The sequence below is a fragment of the Apium graveolens genome, chromosome 8 (assembly GCF_009905375.1).
Source record: "Apium graveolens cultivar Ventura chromosome 8, ASM990537v1, whole genome shotgun sequence".
NCBI classification, from domain to species: Eukaryota; Viridiplantae; Streptophyta; class Magnoliopsida; order Apiales; family Apiaceae; genus Apium; species Apium graveolens.
Window position 1 is genome coordinate 261,798,930 of NC_133654.1, and position 16,839 is coordinate 261,815,768.

Below are 16,839 nucleotides of genomic sequence, written 5' to 3' on the forward strand. Positions count from 1 at the left end.
CAATTTGCTGACTCGGGATTGGGATTGCATCAAAGTTGGAGCACTTGTTGGCAAAGGCCTTGGTGATGCAGTCGAAAAAGAAACTCCACTCCCTCCTGATGTGGGGCCTCTTTAATTGTCCCAGCTTGGACAAAGATTTTTCATAATCAAGGTTTGCCATCATATGTTGAAGAGCTGGTCCCCCAACTTGTGAACTGTAAACAGAGTTTTCTGGAAGATGTAAAGCTTGTCGAACAGTTGACAATGTAACCAAGTGTTTATCTTCCCCTGTTGTAAATATGATGCTTGGGGACCCATTTGCACCACCATCATCATAAACACCACTTCTCTAAAACTCCAGCACTTGAGTTCCTGAGAGTGCTTCTGGTTGGGTCAAAACATACCCAATCTCACTTCGAGATAGAAAATCTTGGATGAAGTGAAGTTCTGATGGAGCTTCATCCTTAGAAAGAATAACCATGTAGTTATTAGGAATAAACTTGGCTCCATCATAAATCAGATCTTTTGGTGCCATTTCTGTACAGAAATAAGTGAGAAAATGTGTGTTTGCAAAGTGTTTGATAAAATGCCTGTGAAAAATAGAGCTTCAGAGAATATTAGAAAGAGAGAGAGAGAATAATAGAGATAAGAAAAGAATTAGAAAGTAGGTAAAAGATTGTAAAATCTTTTAACTCCCATATATATACTCTCTCCACTCAACATCTCTTTTTGGAAGTAAAACAGACATTTTGCACCTGTCAGCCAGTAAATAGTTAAAGCAATAGCTAGTGGGCACGAGAAATAAGCAGTAATTATTGTGCGCATGCAGTTATCAAGGCAAACACGTTTCCCACTAACCAAATGATTATGACTGTTTTTATCTCACTTAAATATATTCTGATAACATATGATCGTTATACTAAAACCACAAATAAGTCAAGTAAATAAATAATGCCACGTAAGCATCAGAGTTTCCATCAGGATTTGCATCGGAACTTGACTATTATCAGAATTTAACAGTCATCAGAACATGGCTTCTGGACTCAAAAAGTGAATGTCTGTTTTTGTGATTCTTCATACAAATACTGACTGGTTTCTTCAGAGTTTAATCATCAAAACTTGTCCTCTGAATTTATGCAAATAATACTAAACTGTTTGTCAAAACAACTTAATCACCGTATTAATTTTCATCATTCATATGGAGTGAGAGTGTGTGCATTTGCAAATGATTAGATAATGATTAAAGTCTGATAAACTTTAGTATATCTCAGAAATAAGGCATAATTTAGAAAAGTGCTTAATATATGTCTTTAATTTTGAAGTCTACTATATAATAAATTTATGCAAGAGCCCACCTCAACTGTGGCTTCTCAGTGTAAGTGAGTCACAACTACTATTAGAATTTATGCTATTATCAGAGTATTTCTCCAGTAATCAGAGAATGTGAAAAGTCACCAAGAAAAATTTATTTGCTTTTCAAATGCATATAACTTAATACCAGCAATGCACTTGGGTCTTCCCTTTCACATATTTACTCTAGATCTCAAAGGAGTACCTGATTTTGATTTCTTTTTTTTTCTTTTCTTCAGATAAGTGAGGCTTGTCAAGCATGTAGTTCATCCTTAAGATTTACTGACATCAGAATTTGACTGATAAGAAGCAAAAATCTAGTTTGTGACTTAGTAATAAGATACACAAAGTAAATTTGACTAAGCTCAAAATCAGAATTTGCTTGTGTTAATGAATTTTCACATAAACAACTAATTCAAACATGGGATTTCTAGTATGTTAAAGACTACTAGGTCAGCATCTAGCACATTAATCCTCATTGGATTAAATAGTCACAGAACATTCAAAACACTATCAGAATATATAGAATCACATCAGATTACAATCAGTGTTTAATATATTACAGTTTAAGCACAGATTACATAGAGATAAGATAATTTGTAAACACTGATCATAAAGTCTGATGCATGAGAACAAAAACTAAGCAGATTTTGAGAAAAAACTGAAACCATTCCAAGTTCATTTACCAGTCTTGTAAAAGTAGCTTCATATAGTGGTTTTGTGAAGATATCTGCTAGTTGTTGATATGTTGAAATAAAATGCAATTCCAATATACCTTCCATCACATGTTCCCTTATGAAATGGTACCTAATGATGATGTGCTTTGTCATTGAGTGTTGAACCGGATTACCTGTCATAGCAATTGTACTTTGATTATCACAATAAATGGGTATTTTAGAAAATTCTAACCCATAGTCCAGTAATTGATTCTTCATCCAAAGAATCTGTGCACAACAGCTTCCTGCAGCAATATATTATGCTTCTGCAGTTGATGTGGAAATTGATTTCTGTTTCTTGCTAAACCAAGAAACCAATCTGCCTCCAAGAAACTGGCAGCTTCCACTAGTGTTAGGTCCCAATGTGTTTGTAGAAGGGGGGGGTTGAATACAAACGGTACCGAATAATCGAATAAATGCGGAATAAAAAATGTGAAACAAAATTCAAGTTAAATAAAAATATTATTAAACTTGAAAGGTGTTACAACAACTGTATCGATTACAAGGTATTAATCTCAAATCAATTATCACAAATCTAGAATAAATTCGACATGAACTTTTTCTATTTTTGCAATAATTAGAATCAAATGTTAAACGCGATTTGAGATTAAGTTCTAGGGATTTTGATCCGCTAGATTGTTACACAAGAACAAGATAAATAATTCTAGTGGTTTGGATTTAACATTAACAAACTAGAATTTTGATCTTGATGTAAGCAGAGAAGAAAATAAAATGTTTCAAGGTGGCTGCTTTTTTTTTCTTTGTTCTTGAATGTGTTCTGTATGATTGAGATTATTGAGTTGAATGACTTCTGCTTCTATTTATCAACAGCCGAATTAATTGAATTGGAATGACAATCCTTTAAGCTTGTATGACAATCGGTGAGACTATCCTTTTGAGCTAGCAAGACAATCGTTTGAACCAGCATGACTATCGGTAGGACAATCTTTTGAACTGGCATGACAATCGGTATGACAATCCAGATTGTCATGCTAGTTCATTTTCAATTGTCTTGCTGATTTAAGATTGAATTTAATCCAATTAAACTTCTGAAAATTCCTAAAATTAATTCTGAATTAATTAATCAATTAATTTAATTAATCAATAAATTAATCTTTGCAGATATAATTTATTTTCTTAATTAAATTATATGATTTAATTAATTAATAGAGAATTAATACTAACCCTGAGCAGCATCCATTCTTCTGAATATCTTCTGAAAATCACTGAGAATTATGAATCAATTCCACCACTTCAACGTTGACACTCGATGTACTGTCTGGTTCATGAGTGACTAACTTCCGTGACGTTTCTTCATGTCTTGACTTTGACACTTTGATTTTCTTCAGATTAAATCCTTGTAATTAATTGATACCCTGGTGAGATCTCTGTCACTTGATTAAATCCACGATCTTGATTTATATCACTGAGGCATGATCAACTTCTTGAACTTCTTCCAGTGAATTAACTCCTCAAGTCTGTAGATGAACCTTGTTTCTGAATCCTTTGACAGATATTACTTTGCGAGATCTCTCTGACGGTAGATCCACTATTTACTTATTACATTCTTATTTGAGTTGAGTTGAATCCTCGAATATACAAATAGGCTATGACATATGACTTACAATCTCCCCTTATTTGTTTGTTAGACAATAACACACAAATACCTAGAGGATAACTCAACTAACAAATAAGAAAAAGATATAAACATACATGCAAAGTAAATAGTAGAAAAGTTCTGGACTAGATTTAACATTTTCCAGATTCCAAGTAGATGTTCCTCTAGACTGAACATATCTTCAAGTAGTTCCATCTTCATTTGTACAACCACATTTCCTGTTGAGAAGCCCATATCTCTTGCTTCTCCCCCTATGAATCAACTGATTAAAGAAGATCACCTTCGTTTTACCACCTCTCCCGTACAATAGGATCCGCAGATAAAAACCAATGGTACTCCCCTAACAGCTTCTTCCCATACTAGGAAATCACCTTGTGTTTACCACCTCTCCCGTACAATAGGATCCGTAGTTACAAACAACAATGGTGTGGTGTAGTGTACATTTTTAGGATCTTTTTCTTCCTCCCTGCTATTTCTCCCCCTTAGTTGAGGAATCCTCCAAACTATTACTTAAGATTTTATCTCCCCCTTAAAGAAGGAATGTATGCCGTCGTCTGAAGGAGTTCTCATATTTCACTTGGTTGGAAAAGAAATAACAAGTAGTTTTTCTTTCTTCCTCACTGTGAGTGTGTGATTGTGTTTTAGTGTACCTCACATGTGTTTCACTCTTCTCTCCACTCGTGTTTACACTCATTCTCACAAGTGTATCACTCTTCTCTCATAGCTCCATACTCCAGCTATACCTGCAAGGAAAATCACCTTAGCCATCCTTAAGGAGGTCACAGATGGTGCAATGGGAGTTCACAAATCCCCATCCTTGTTAAACTCGTCAGATGAATCTGAGTCATAATTTACAAGTTGCTAGTTTCCCTTTTAGGGTTCCAGATTTGAATTCTGGGAAGGTAAACAATGATCCAACAAATTTAGCATAAGGATCAAAGTTCCCTTCTAATGTCTGTGAAGACATTTCCTTGTGACTTATCAGGTAATATCTGAATCATTGTCAACAAGTTGCCGATCTGCGCCTATGTCAGATCCACTATCCGCAGATGCATCCAGGGGATTTAAGCCTGGGGAGGTAGACACTGACCACTGACATATGGCTTTTGGATCAGTATCCTCTCCTAACACCTGTAAAGGCAATTGGTCCACTAACGAACCTTGAACAATCGAATCTGACCTTAAAATGGTCGAAACTCTTGTTTCCGTCAACTCATCCTTTGTGTGTGTAACCTTTCCTTGTGCATCAAGAATTGTTTATATTTGAAGTGGTGACACTACATCGGATACCTTGGCCGACAGGCAAAATTCAATAGACTCACCCTGTTGAGAGAATGAATCTAGTAACTGTTTTTGTGCCTTTTCAGCCATTACATCTTTTTGAGAAGATGTATGGGGGCTAGCAGTTGTCTCGGTTTAAATACTACTCATCTATGTATGAGACAGAGCTACTGGGTTGACTACAGAACCTTCCTTATGTGGTGCACTAGGCACTATCTCCCTCACGCTCATTCATACTATATTTAGTGGTAAGAGAGTGTTGGTTGGTTCTGTTTTTGTGTTTGTCTTTACAGTCTGGGATAGACGTTGTGGGTTTTCAACCTCATGACTGTCAATGAAAGAAAGTCATTGGAGACTGAACCTGTAACACAGAACATATGGTAATAGAGAGAAAATGATTTACAATAGTGATTTCAAAATATTTTACATGAAATAAGAAATCACTAATGTAGAAAGAAGTTTGATTTTGTTTTTCAATATGAATAAGTTTTTGATAAAACATTGATCACTTAGGGTAAAGTCTAAGTAATTCTCATTCATGTCAAAAGCTTACAAATATCTGCAACATAATGTTAACAAGATATCATTGACCGATACTTGTCAAGTACTTTAGATACTAATTGTTATGTTGCATAACCAATATACCACTGCACATATAAAACAATATGATCGTGCCTGGTGATAAGAGAGTTATAAATATGACGACTCTACTTATTCATATAAAATTGTAACTGCAGTTAGAGTGCCATACCATGTCCTTGACGATTGCTTGAGCAGTATACTAGTTCATACCAACCTGAAGTGAGATTGTGAAGAAGAGATTGCATAGTCCAATAGATCTGCAACTGCAAAGTTCATGAACTGTGGTGCACTGACTTCCTCTTTTGACTTACCAACCAGGAGTACACTTGTACACATCTTACTAGAGTACAATTCCAAGTTAATGTGCAGCAGGTGCTTGATATGTCGTAATATTCTCAAGTCTCGTCACTGGTGCTATATGTTAGATACTGCTTCCTGATAATAACCTAGCACAATATACAAAATTACAATGATAACATTCCCAGCTTGCAAACAGCCATATCCCTCAGATAAACCTTTGCTGTTATCTCCAAAGGTAACCAGGGGGCCAGCTTTCTCAATCCTCATTTGATAGCAGGGCTCTATCTCCGGTCATATGTCTTGATGATCCACTGTCAAGAATCCATACTACCGGTTACACCTGTTTAATGCCCTGCACTTCAAATGGATTAGACCTTCTTCGGAACCCAAACTTGGTTGGGCCCGGCATACTTGTAGAATTGTCCTTTGTCAGGCAAAACAACATTTTTAATTTTAACGATCTCAACATTCTCAATGACTGAACATTTGACCTTGTAAATAGCCTTAACAAATTTCTGGTTAGGCTTAGGCACAAATATCTCCTTTCTAGCCTTAGAAGGACTAGCAGTCTTAGACCTATCATGTTTCTTGTTATTCACATGCTGACGAGGAGTAGTCTTATCATTAGACACATGCTTACCATTAAAATAAGCATACATCATATTAAAAGCACAAGACATACAATTAGCAACACTACATGCTTTATGAGAGTGATTAACAGCAGGTAATTTATGCATGGTAGACATGGCATTATTGTTATCCAACTCATGTGTGTCTGAGTTAGTCTCAGTTGCTTTCACAACTTTGACTGGAACTTTCGACTCACTTGACTTGGAAACAATCTTCTCATAAGCATGATCCTCAGCACGTATTTCTTCTTGAATAACAGAAGAGGTCGCATCAAATGGTTCAGCAATTGATGCTTTATAGAGGGGTTCATCAACACCCTTAAGCACATGTGGTACTTCCCTCCCTTTAGCACATACATGAGGAGGGGAGTTTATGCCTAATTCTCCAATAGCAACATTGTAATCATAACCTATTCCAGATGTTTGATTAACAGCTTGCTTACTGTAGAACTCTTTAGCCTTCGAACAAGAATTGAAGTAGGCTCTAACCTTAGTCTCAAGACCGGTGATCTTGTCTTTGAGAATAGTTTCGAGTTTTCTATAACAGTCAACTCTATTCTCTAGAAAAGATACCTGTTCTTTTAATTTGTCTTGATTAATGTGCACAAGTCTTAATTCATTGACCTCTTTCTCAAGGTCTGTGATCTGTAAACTTAACAGTTCATTATCACGACGTGTACAATCTAAGTTACCTCTTAGATGATAAACCATTTCAGCATCAGAAAGTTTTACCTCTATTCTTGATGATGAAGCTTTTCCATCAACAGCCATAAGAGCAAGATTTCCTTCTTCTTCATCTTCACTGTCAGTATCATCCCAGCTTCTTCCCTTTGCCAGATAAGCCCTTTCAGAGTTCTTTCTTACTTGCTTTGGCTTCCTACATTTTGTGGCAAAGTGTCCCAACTCATTGCAGTTATAGCATCTAATGGTGCTCCGATCAACCATCCCTGTTTTGTATCCACCACTGCTGGTGTTAGAGGATGAAGATCCACCTTTCTGGAATTTGTTGTAGTTGGACTTGTACTTAAGCTTGGGATTCCTCTTGAATCTGACATGGGAGAATCTCTTGACAATTTGGGCCATTGACTCGTCTTCCAATTGCTCCAGCTCTTCCAAGGAATAAAATTCATCACTTGATTGATTTGTAGTAGGAGGATCATATTCTGCTACTAACTCATTTTCCTCACCCTTGGAAAACTGTACCATTCTTTCTAACTGTTGAGATTGTTATTGTTGTTGACCTTCAGCTACAAGTGCAGTAGATGTGCTGACCATTCTATCTTTCCCGTAGACTTCCTTCTGTTGAATCTGCTCCAACTCATAGGTTTTTAACACTCCATAGAGCCTGTCCAAAGAAATCTCACTCAGATCTCTAGCTTCTCTAATGGCAGTGATTCTATGTTCAAGATGAGCTGGCAGTGTTAAAAGGAACTTTTTGTTGACCTCCCTGATTGAATAATACTTTCCATTGATGTTCAGGTTGTTGATCAACGCATTGTACCTCTCAAACACTTCAGTAATTCCTTCTCCTGGATTTGATTTGAAATGTTCATATTCAGAGGTTAGGATTTCCAACTTGTTCTCCCTAACTTCCTCTGTGCCTTCATTAATTACCTCAATAGTTTCCCACATGTGTTTAGAATTTTTACAGTTCATCACATGTCTGTTCATCAAGGGATCAAGGGAATCAATTAATATTAATTGAAGGTTGGCATCCAAGGAGGCTTCTTCCTTCTCAGCAGGAGTAAAATCTTCGGGCTCTTTTGGATAGGTTCTAGCTTTAGTAGTCACCACACCATCTATTATTACCTCCGGTTCAATAACCATCGGAGTTTTTATACAACAAGTTTGAATATTTGGGATTTGCAACTTGTAAAAATAATAGCATCTTCTTCTTCCACATTATATAATTCTCTTTATCAAATTGTGGAATTTTAACGGTTCCAACTTTATGTGAAGTCATTATGAATTTTTGAATAAATAAAAATTCAAGGAGTTGAAAAATCACAAAAGTCTAGGATCTTGATTTGTTCGTTAATCAGAAGGCTCTGATACCAATTGTTAGGTCCCAATGTGTTTGTAGAAGGGGGGGTTGAATACAAACGGTACCGAATAATCGAATAAATGCGGAATAAAAAATGTGAAACAAAATTCAAGTTAAATAAAAATATTATTAAACTTGAAAGGTGTTACAACAACTGTATCGATTACAAGGTATTAATCTCAAATCAATTATCACAAATCTAGAATAAATTCGACATGAACTTTTTCTATTTTTGCAATAATTAGAATCAAATGCTAAACACGATTTGAGATTAAGTTCTAGGGATTTTGATCCGCTAGATTGTTACACAAGAACAAGATAAATAATTCTAGTGGTTTGGATTTAACATTAACAAACTAGAATTTTGATCTTGATGTAAGCAGAGAAGAAAATAAAATGTTTCAAGGCGGCTGCTTTTTTTTTCTTTGTTCTTGAATGTGTTCTGTATGATTGAGATTATTGAGTTGAATGACTTCTGCTTCTATTTATCAATAGCCGAATTAATTGAATTGGAATGACAATCCTTTAAGCTTGTATGACAATCGGTGAGACTATCCTTTTGAGCTAGCAAGACAATCATTTGAACCAGCATGACTATCGGTAGGACAATCTTTTGAACTGGCATGACAATCGGTATGACAATCCAGATTGTCATGCTAGTTCATTTTCAATTGTCTTGCTGATTTAAGATTGAATTTAATCCAATTAAACTTCTGAAAATTCCTAAAATTAATTCTGAATTAATTAATCAATTAATTTAATTAATCAATAAATTAATCTTTGCAGATATAATTTATTTTCTTAATTAAATTATATGACTTAATTAATTAATAGAGAATTAATACTAACCCTGAGCAGCATCCATTCTTCTGAATATCTTCTGAAAATCACTGAGAATTATGAATCAATTCCACCACTTCAACGTTGACACTCGATGTATTGTCTGGTTCATGAGTGACTAACTTCTGTGACATTTCTTCATGTCTTGACTTTGACACTTTGATTTTCTTCAGATTAAATCCTTGTAATTAATTGATACCCTGGCGAGATCTCTGTCACTTGATTAAATCCACGATCTTGATTTATATCACTGAGGCATGATCAACTTCTTGAACTTCTTCCAGTGAATTAACTCCTCAAGTCTGTAGATGAACCTTGTTTCTGAATCCTTTGACAGATATTACTTTGCGAGATCTCTCTGACGGTAGATCCACTATTTACTTATTACATTCTTATTTGAGTTGAGTTGAATCCTCGAATATACAAATAGGCTATGACATATGACTTACAACTAGTGTTTTTCCTGTCTATTTTGCATCCTGCAAAATCTGCATCTGAGTAACCTATTAGCTTAAAATCTGATTCTCTAGGATACCACAATCCTAGATCAGCTGTACCCTTGAGGTACTTGAAAATTCTTTTCACAACTATTAGATGAGGTTCTCTTGGATCAGCCTGAAATCTTGCACAAAGACAGGTAGCACACATGATATCAGGTCTACTAGCAGTTAAATAGAGTAAAGAGCCAATCATACCTCCGTAGTTAGTAATATCTACTGATGATCCAGTATCTTTATATAACTTGGTTGTAGTGGCCATGGGAGTGGATGCAGTTGAACAGTCTTGCATTCCAAATTTCTTGAGTAAATTTCTGGTGTATTTGTATTGATTTATGAAAGTACCTTCTTCATTTTGCTTGACTTGAAGTCCCATAAAATAGCTAAGTTCTCCCATCATACTCATTTGATATCTTGACTGCATTAGCTTTGCAAACCTTTCACATAGTTTGACATTTATAGAACTAAAGATGATATCATCAACATATATCTGTACCAAAAGTAAGTCTTATCCATGATTGAGGTAGAACAGTGTTTTATCAATTGTGCCTCTGTGAAATCCACTTTCCAGATGGAATTGAGCTAAAGTCTCATACCATGCTCTTGGAGCTTGCTTAAGGCCATAAAGTGCTTTGTCAAGTTTGTAGACATCATTTGGAAATTTTGGATCTACAATTCCCGGAGATTGTTCAACATATACCTCTTCTTCCAATTCTCCATTGAGAAAAACACTTTTCAAATCCATTTGAATGACTTTAATTTTTTTATGAGCAGCATAAGCCAAAAAGATTCTTATGGCTTCCAATCTAGCAACTGGAGCAAATGTTTCATCATAGTCAATACCCTTCAATTGAGAGTAACCTTTAGCAACCAGCCTTGCTTTGTTTTTTGTAATTATGCCATCATTGTTAGTTTTGTTTCTAAACACCCATTTTGGGCCAACAATTGATCTGTTCTTTGGTCTTGGCACTAGGGTCCAGACTTTATTTCTTTCAAATTCATTTAACTCTTCCTGCATTTCTTGCACCCAATCAGCATCTTGAAGAGCTTCTTCCACTTTCTTTGGTTCATTCTGAGATAGAAAGGAATGATAGAGACATTCATTTGATGTTGCAGTTATAGTTCTGACACCTGCTTCAGGATCTCCAATTATTAAGTCAGGTGTATGTACTTTAGTCCACTTCCTTGCAGATGGAAGTCGTTCTCTAGAACTGGATCATCCCCCATGATCCATGTTGTCTCCATCAGCATTTTCAGATGCTCCCCCTGTAGTTATGCTCTCTGAGACTTCAGAATTTGAGTTGGATCCTTCAGGATTTGAAGAATCAGAGTTTCCAGAATTATCAAAATTTGGCTCATCAGAACTTGATGAATCATAACTTGAAGAGCCAGTGACAGGTTCTGATACTTCTTGAGAGTCTTGAGTTATGGTAGGATCTTCAGCTTGCTCCCCTTGAACAGGTGCATTTTCCCTTGGAGTAGTTACTACAGTTTCAATGACATCAAAATTTAACCCGTCAGAACTTATAGGATCAAGATTTAAGCCATCAGAATTTACAGAATCAGAATTTAAATCTTCATTTTCAAATCTCAGCTGATCATGATCATTGAAATCTTCAAGTCCAGTAATCTTTTTATCATCAAAAGATACATTGATAGATTCCATGACAACCCTTGTTCTTAAATTGTAGACTCTGAAGGCTTTTGTGGAAAGTGGATATCCAACAAAAATTCCTTTAAAAGCTTTTAGATCAAATTTTGACAGCTGTTCAGGATGAGTCTTAAGAACAAAATACTTGCATCCAAATACATGAAAGTATTTCAGATTTGGTTTCTTTTTCTTCACCATCTCATATAGTGTTTTTACATGCTTGTTTATGAGTGTAGCATTCTGTGTAAAATAAGCAGTCTGCACAGCTTCAGCCCAAAAGTAGGTTGGCAGTTTTGCTTCATCAAGCATAGTTCGTGCAGCTTCAATGAGAGTCATGTTCTTTCTTTCTACAACTCCAATTTGTTGTGGAGTTCCAGGTGCAGAAAATTCCTGCTTTATTCCATGCTATTTGCAGAACTCTTCCATAATTGAATTCTTGAACTCAATGCCATTATCACTTCTTATGATTTTAACAGAATCTTTAACCAATTTATCCAACTGTCTGACATGATCAGTTAGAGTAGATGCAGTTTCATTCTTCTTGTGCAAGAAATACACCCAAGTGTATCTTGTGAACTCATCCACTATAACCATAGCATATTTCTTCTTTGCAATGGACATGACATTGACTGGACCAAATAGATAAACATGCAGTAGGTGATAATGCTCAAGAATTAAGGATTCAATTTTGCTCTTGAATGAAGATTTTCTTTGTTTTGCCTTTTGACATGAATCACAAAGGCCATCAGGAGCAAATACTGATTTTGGCAGTCCTCTCACAAGATCTTTCTTTATTAGCTCATTTATGTTGTTGAAATTTAAATGAGAGAGTCTCTTGTGCCAATTCCAGATTTCTTCAATTGATGCTCTACTCAACAAACATATTGCAGAACCATCAGAGTTTGTTGAAAGTCTAGCTTCATATATGTTACCATGCATGTAACCTTTCAGAACTACTTTGCCTGTAGAATTACTTACAACTTCACAGTATTCTTCAAAGAAATCCACATGATAACCTCTGTCACAGATTTGACTCACACTTAGCAGATTGTTTTAAGTCTTGAGACAAGAGCTACTGATTCAATGATGACATTCCCAAGATTGATATTGCCATATCCCAGAGTTTTTCCCATGTTGCCATCTCCATAAGAAACTCCTGGGCCAGCTTTCTCCACAAAGTCTGATAACAGGGCTTTATTTCCAGTCATATGTCCTGAACATCCAATGTCCAGAACTAGGATGTTTTTCCTGTTGCCCTGCAATCACAAAGACCACTATTGGTTAGTTTTAAGGACCCGGACTTGCTTAGATCTTTTGGCCTTTCTAAGTTTGTTAGCATTTGCAGCGGATTTAATTTCAGAGTTTATGCTAACATGCTGTTTATCAGACTTTATATCAGACTTTGCATCAGAATTTATACTAGAAGGAATTACACTAACTTTCTTCAAAGAAGGTTTTATTTGATAATAATCATAGTACAAACTATGATATTCCTTACAAGTATAAATGGAATGCCATAAATTACCATAATGAAAATAAGGATTTTAAGGTTTAAACCTAACATACTGACTCTTAACTCCTGATTTAGGAGGTAAAGAGTTTATATCTTTATTTTTCCTGCAAAAAGAAGCAAGATGGTTAGAGTTTCCACAGTTATAACATTTCTTTCTAGGAGCATTAGGAACAGGCATATAATTATTGCTTGTATTCACACCTTCCTTTCCATTCCTATTTTTCCTAGCTTCCTTTACCTTGTTCACATTTCTAATCTCTTTTAGCTTATGTTTAAGCTGCTTCTTAGTCATTAAGCCTATGTTTACTTCAGCTGGTTTATCCTGTTTTAATTTGTCAGAAGTTGACTTTTCTTTTACTTCTGTCTTAGAATCTTTCATCTTTTCAGAATCAGACATAACAGTTTTTGCTATAAATTTAACAGGATTTACCTTTGGGTTAGCAGTCTGTTTAACAACAATTGGCTCAATTTGCACAGTTCCTTTCTCACTTTTATCATCTCCATAACCTAAGCCTTATTTCCAGTTTCCACTACTTAGTAAATTCTGAGTTGTTCTTCCAGAGTTAGTCCAAGTTCTGATGATCTCTCTTTCCTTTTCTAAATCAGTTTTTAGAGATTCATTTAATTTTAGCACTTCATCTCTAACATACAAAGCCTCATCTCTTTCTTTCTTAGTTTGATGAAGAAAAACTAACTCCTTTTCTAAATAGTCAGTTCTGTTTTTAAGAGCAAGACTTTCAGATGTTAATCTTTCATATGTTAAAGTCTGATCTCTAAAACTAATGAACATGGTTTTAAGGTATGTTAGGTCACACAACACTGTAGAAGGGGGTTGAATACACTGTTTAATACAATCAAATCGATTTCGAACATAAGTAACAGTAAACAGATATATTCAATATAATAAACTCTGTTATAATGGAACTGTTCTCTCTCAGTGATGAACAAATATCACTAAGAGCTGCTAGGTTACAATGTATGATCTTCTCGATAATGATAACATATATAGTGTAAACCTATGTCTGTGTTTATATAGTACACAGTTACAAGATAACTTCTAATTGATATGAAATATATGTCTGTCTCCTAAAATATATCAATCGGATATCTTATACAAGTCTTCTTATCTTCTAACTATTTCCATGCATGTCTTCTTTTGTATTAGTCTCGATCTTCTATCCTGTAAATCAGCTTCCTTCCTTAACTGTAAGTCCTCTTGTACTTAAGTTCTAATATGACCTTAAGTTCTGATATCTATCTTCTGACTTCTAGTAAGTACTGATTCCAGTAAGTCCTGATATTTCCTATTTGTTAAGATCTGAAAACTAAACATGAAACATATTAGACATGACATCTCAAATATATCTAACAATCTCCCCCAACTTGTAAGCCTGGAAGTATGGTCTCAACTTCCTCGAGGCTGTGATGAGAGCAAGCGCGAACTTCTCCGTGGTGGATAATTCAACTCTGCTCCATGGAGCACCTTGCTTACATAGTATACAGGCTTTTGGAGCTTCTGCCTTCCTTCACAAGGACCGCACTCACGGCTTGTTCAGATACCGCGAGGTACAAATAAAGTGTGTCCTTCGGACTTGGTTTATCCAACAACGAGGCTTCAGTCATGTACTTCTTCAGTTATTCAAAGGCCTCTTGGCTCTCAGCTGTCCATTTAAAGTCCTTCACATTCTTAAGGGTTTTGAAAAAGGGCAGGCATTTGTCTCCAGACTTGGAGATGAACCTCCCTAGAGCTGCAATTCTTCCTGTCAGCTTCTGAACGTCCTTGATGGAGCATGGTGGCTTCATGTCTTGAATGGATTTAATCTTATTGGGGTTGGCCTCTATTTCCCTCTTAAAGACCATATGACCCAAAAAATTTCCAGACCCAACGCCAAAAGCACACTTGGCTGGGTTTAACATCATCTTGTGGTGCCTCAACACTTCAAATGTCTCTCTGAGGTGGCTAATATGATCGGCCTTGCTTAGGCTTTTGACTAACATGTCATTAACATAGACCTCCATGGTCTTTCCAATTAGATGGACAAATATCTTGTTTACAAGTCTTTGCTAAGTAGCTCCTGCATTCTTAAATCCAAAAGGCATAACAAGATAACAAAATACACCAAAGTCAGTTATGAAGGATACCTTGGGGGTGTCACCCTTATGCATTCTAATCTGATTGTAACCACTGAAGCCATCCATAAAGCTTAGCATCTCGTGTCCAGCAGTGGCATCGATCAGGGTATCAATTCTTGGTAGGGGGTAACAGTCGTTGGGACAAGCATCAATCAAATCAGTGAAGTCAATACACATCCTCCACTTTTTATTGACCTTCTTAACCATTATGGGGTTGGCCAACCATTCAGGGAATTGCACTTCCTCAATAAATCCAGCTTCTAAAAGTTTTTTGACCTCCTGCTTAATGGTTTCCAACCTATCAGGGGCATAAGTTCTCTTCTTTTGCTTTACAGCCTTCCGAGTTGGATTAACGTTCAATCTATGAGTTATAAGATTCGGGTCAATCCCAGGCATATCAGTTGCTGTCCAAGAAAATACATCATTGTTTTCTTGGAGAAAAGTTATCATCCGTCCCTTCAAGGGCTTGTCCAAAGATGCCCCAATGTACGTGACCTACTCCGGGTCTAAGGGATCTAAGAGAATTGGGAACAAGTCCTCGGCTGGCTTTCCTTATAGTTAGTTCGTCATTCTCTCGGACATCCATGTCTTCTATAGGGAGGACCTGCCCCCCGGTTCCATCGGGCCTAAGTGCTGCAACGTAGCAACTACGGGCCATTTTCTGATCTCTTCTCGCTTCTCCAACACCATTCCTAGTTGGGAACTTCAGTACCATGTGGTAGGTTGAGGGCACAGCCTTAAAATCATGGATCCCTGTTCTACCCATGATAACATTGTTGGTAGAGGCTGCCTTGACAACCTAAAAATTCAACATCTGTGTGGCCTTCCTGGGCTCTTCCCCGATAGTTACGGGAAGTTGTATTGCTCCTTCGACTTTACATTCCACATGGTTAAACCCGTAGATGGGTGCACCAGATGGAGTTAGTTGAGAATCATTGTAGCATATCCTTATGAATATGTCATGGAACAGAATGTCCACGGAAGCTCCATTTTCTACTTGGACCCTCATAACAGGACAATTTCCTCTTATCGGAGTGATAACCAGAGGATCATCCTGAGGAAATTTCAAACCTTCAAGGTCTGGGTCACCAAATTCAAGCGTCACCTCTGACTTAGAACGCTTAGATGGCTCTCCAACTATGCTCATTACTTCTCTTGCATGATCTTTTCAGGAGTTCCTTATAGTGCCAGCTGATGTAGGTCCCCCTGAGATTATATTGATTACTGGCCCTCGGGGTTGTGGGTTGCGATCTCTGTCATTACCCCTACGATCGTCATCTCTTCGATCATTATCTCTCTTTTGGCCTTCGGCCTCTTCACCCTTGGTGAAACGTCCAAACTTTCCTTTTCAGATCAAATACTCAATCTCATCCTTGAGTTGCCTACAATTGTCAGTTTCATGACCAACATCTTTGTGAAACCTGCAGTACCGACTCTTGTCTCTTTTCTCGGGGTTCCCCCTAGTGGCTTCGGCCATGTGAACTCTTTGTCCTTCTCAATTTCCATAAGGATTTGGCTCCTTGGAGCGTTCAACCCCGCATACTCAGGAAACCTTGGTTGTTGATTCTTCTTAGAAGAGGAGGAGTCAGAGCTTTTGCCAATTCGTGAATACTTGTCCTTAGCGTCGTACTCCTGATCCGTCTTCCTCTTCTTGTTTCCAGTAGGTTCATTATTCACAGTCGTCTTCTTCATACTCTCCTCCACCT

General features: G+C 36.6%; 1 protein-coding gene across 1 annotated transcript; it reads right to left on the reverse strand.

Annotated features, from left to right (window-relative positions):
* Window positions 1-15,064: 15,064 nt before the first annotated feature.
* On the reverse strand, window positions 15,065-15,899 carry LOC141680810 (uncharacterized). The gene is made up of 2 exons (XM_074486927.1): window positions 15,629-15,899; window positions 15,065-15,537 (listed from the first exon to the last, which is right to left on the reverse strand). Exons 1-2 carry the CDS (start codon window positions 15,897-15,899, stop codon window positions 15,065-15,067), a joined length of 744 nt encoding a protein of 247 aa, XP_074343028.1.
* Window positions 15,900-16,839: the final 940 nt, after the last annotated feature.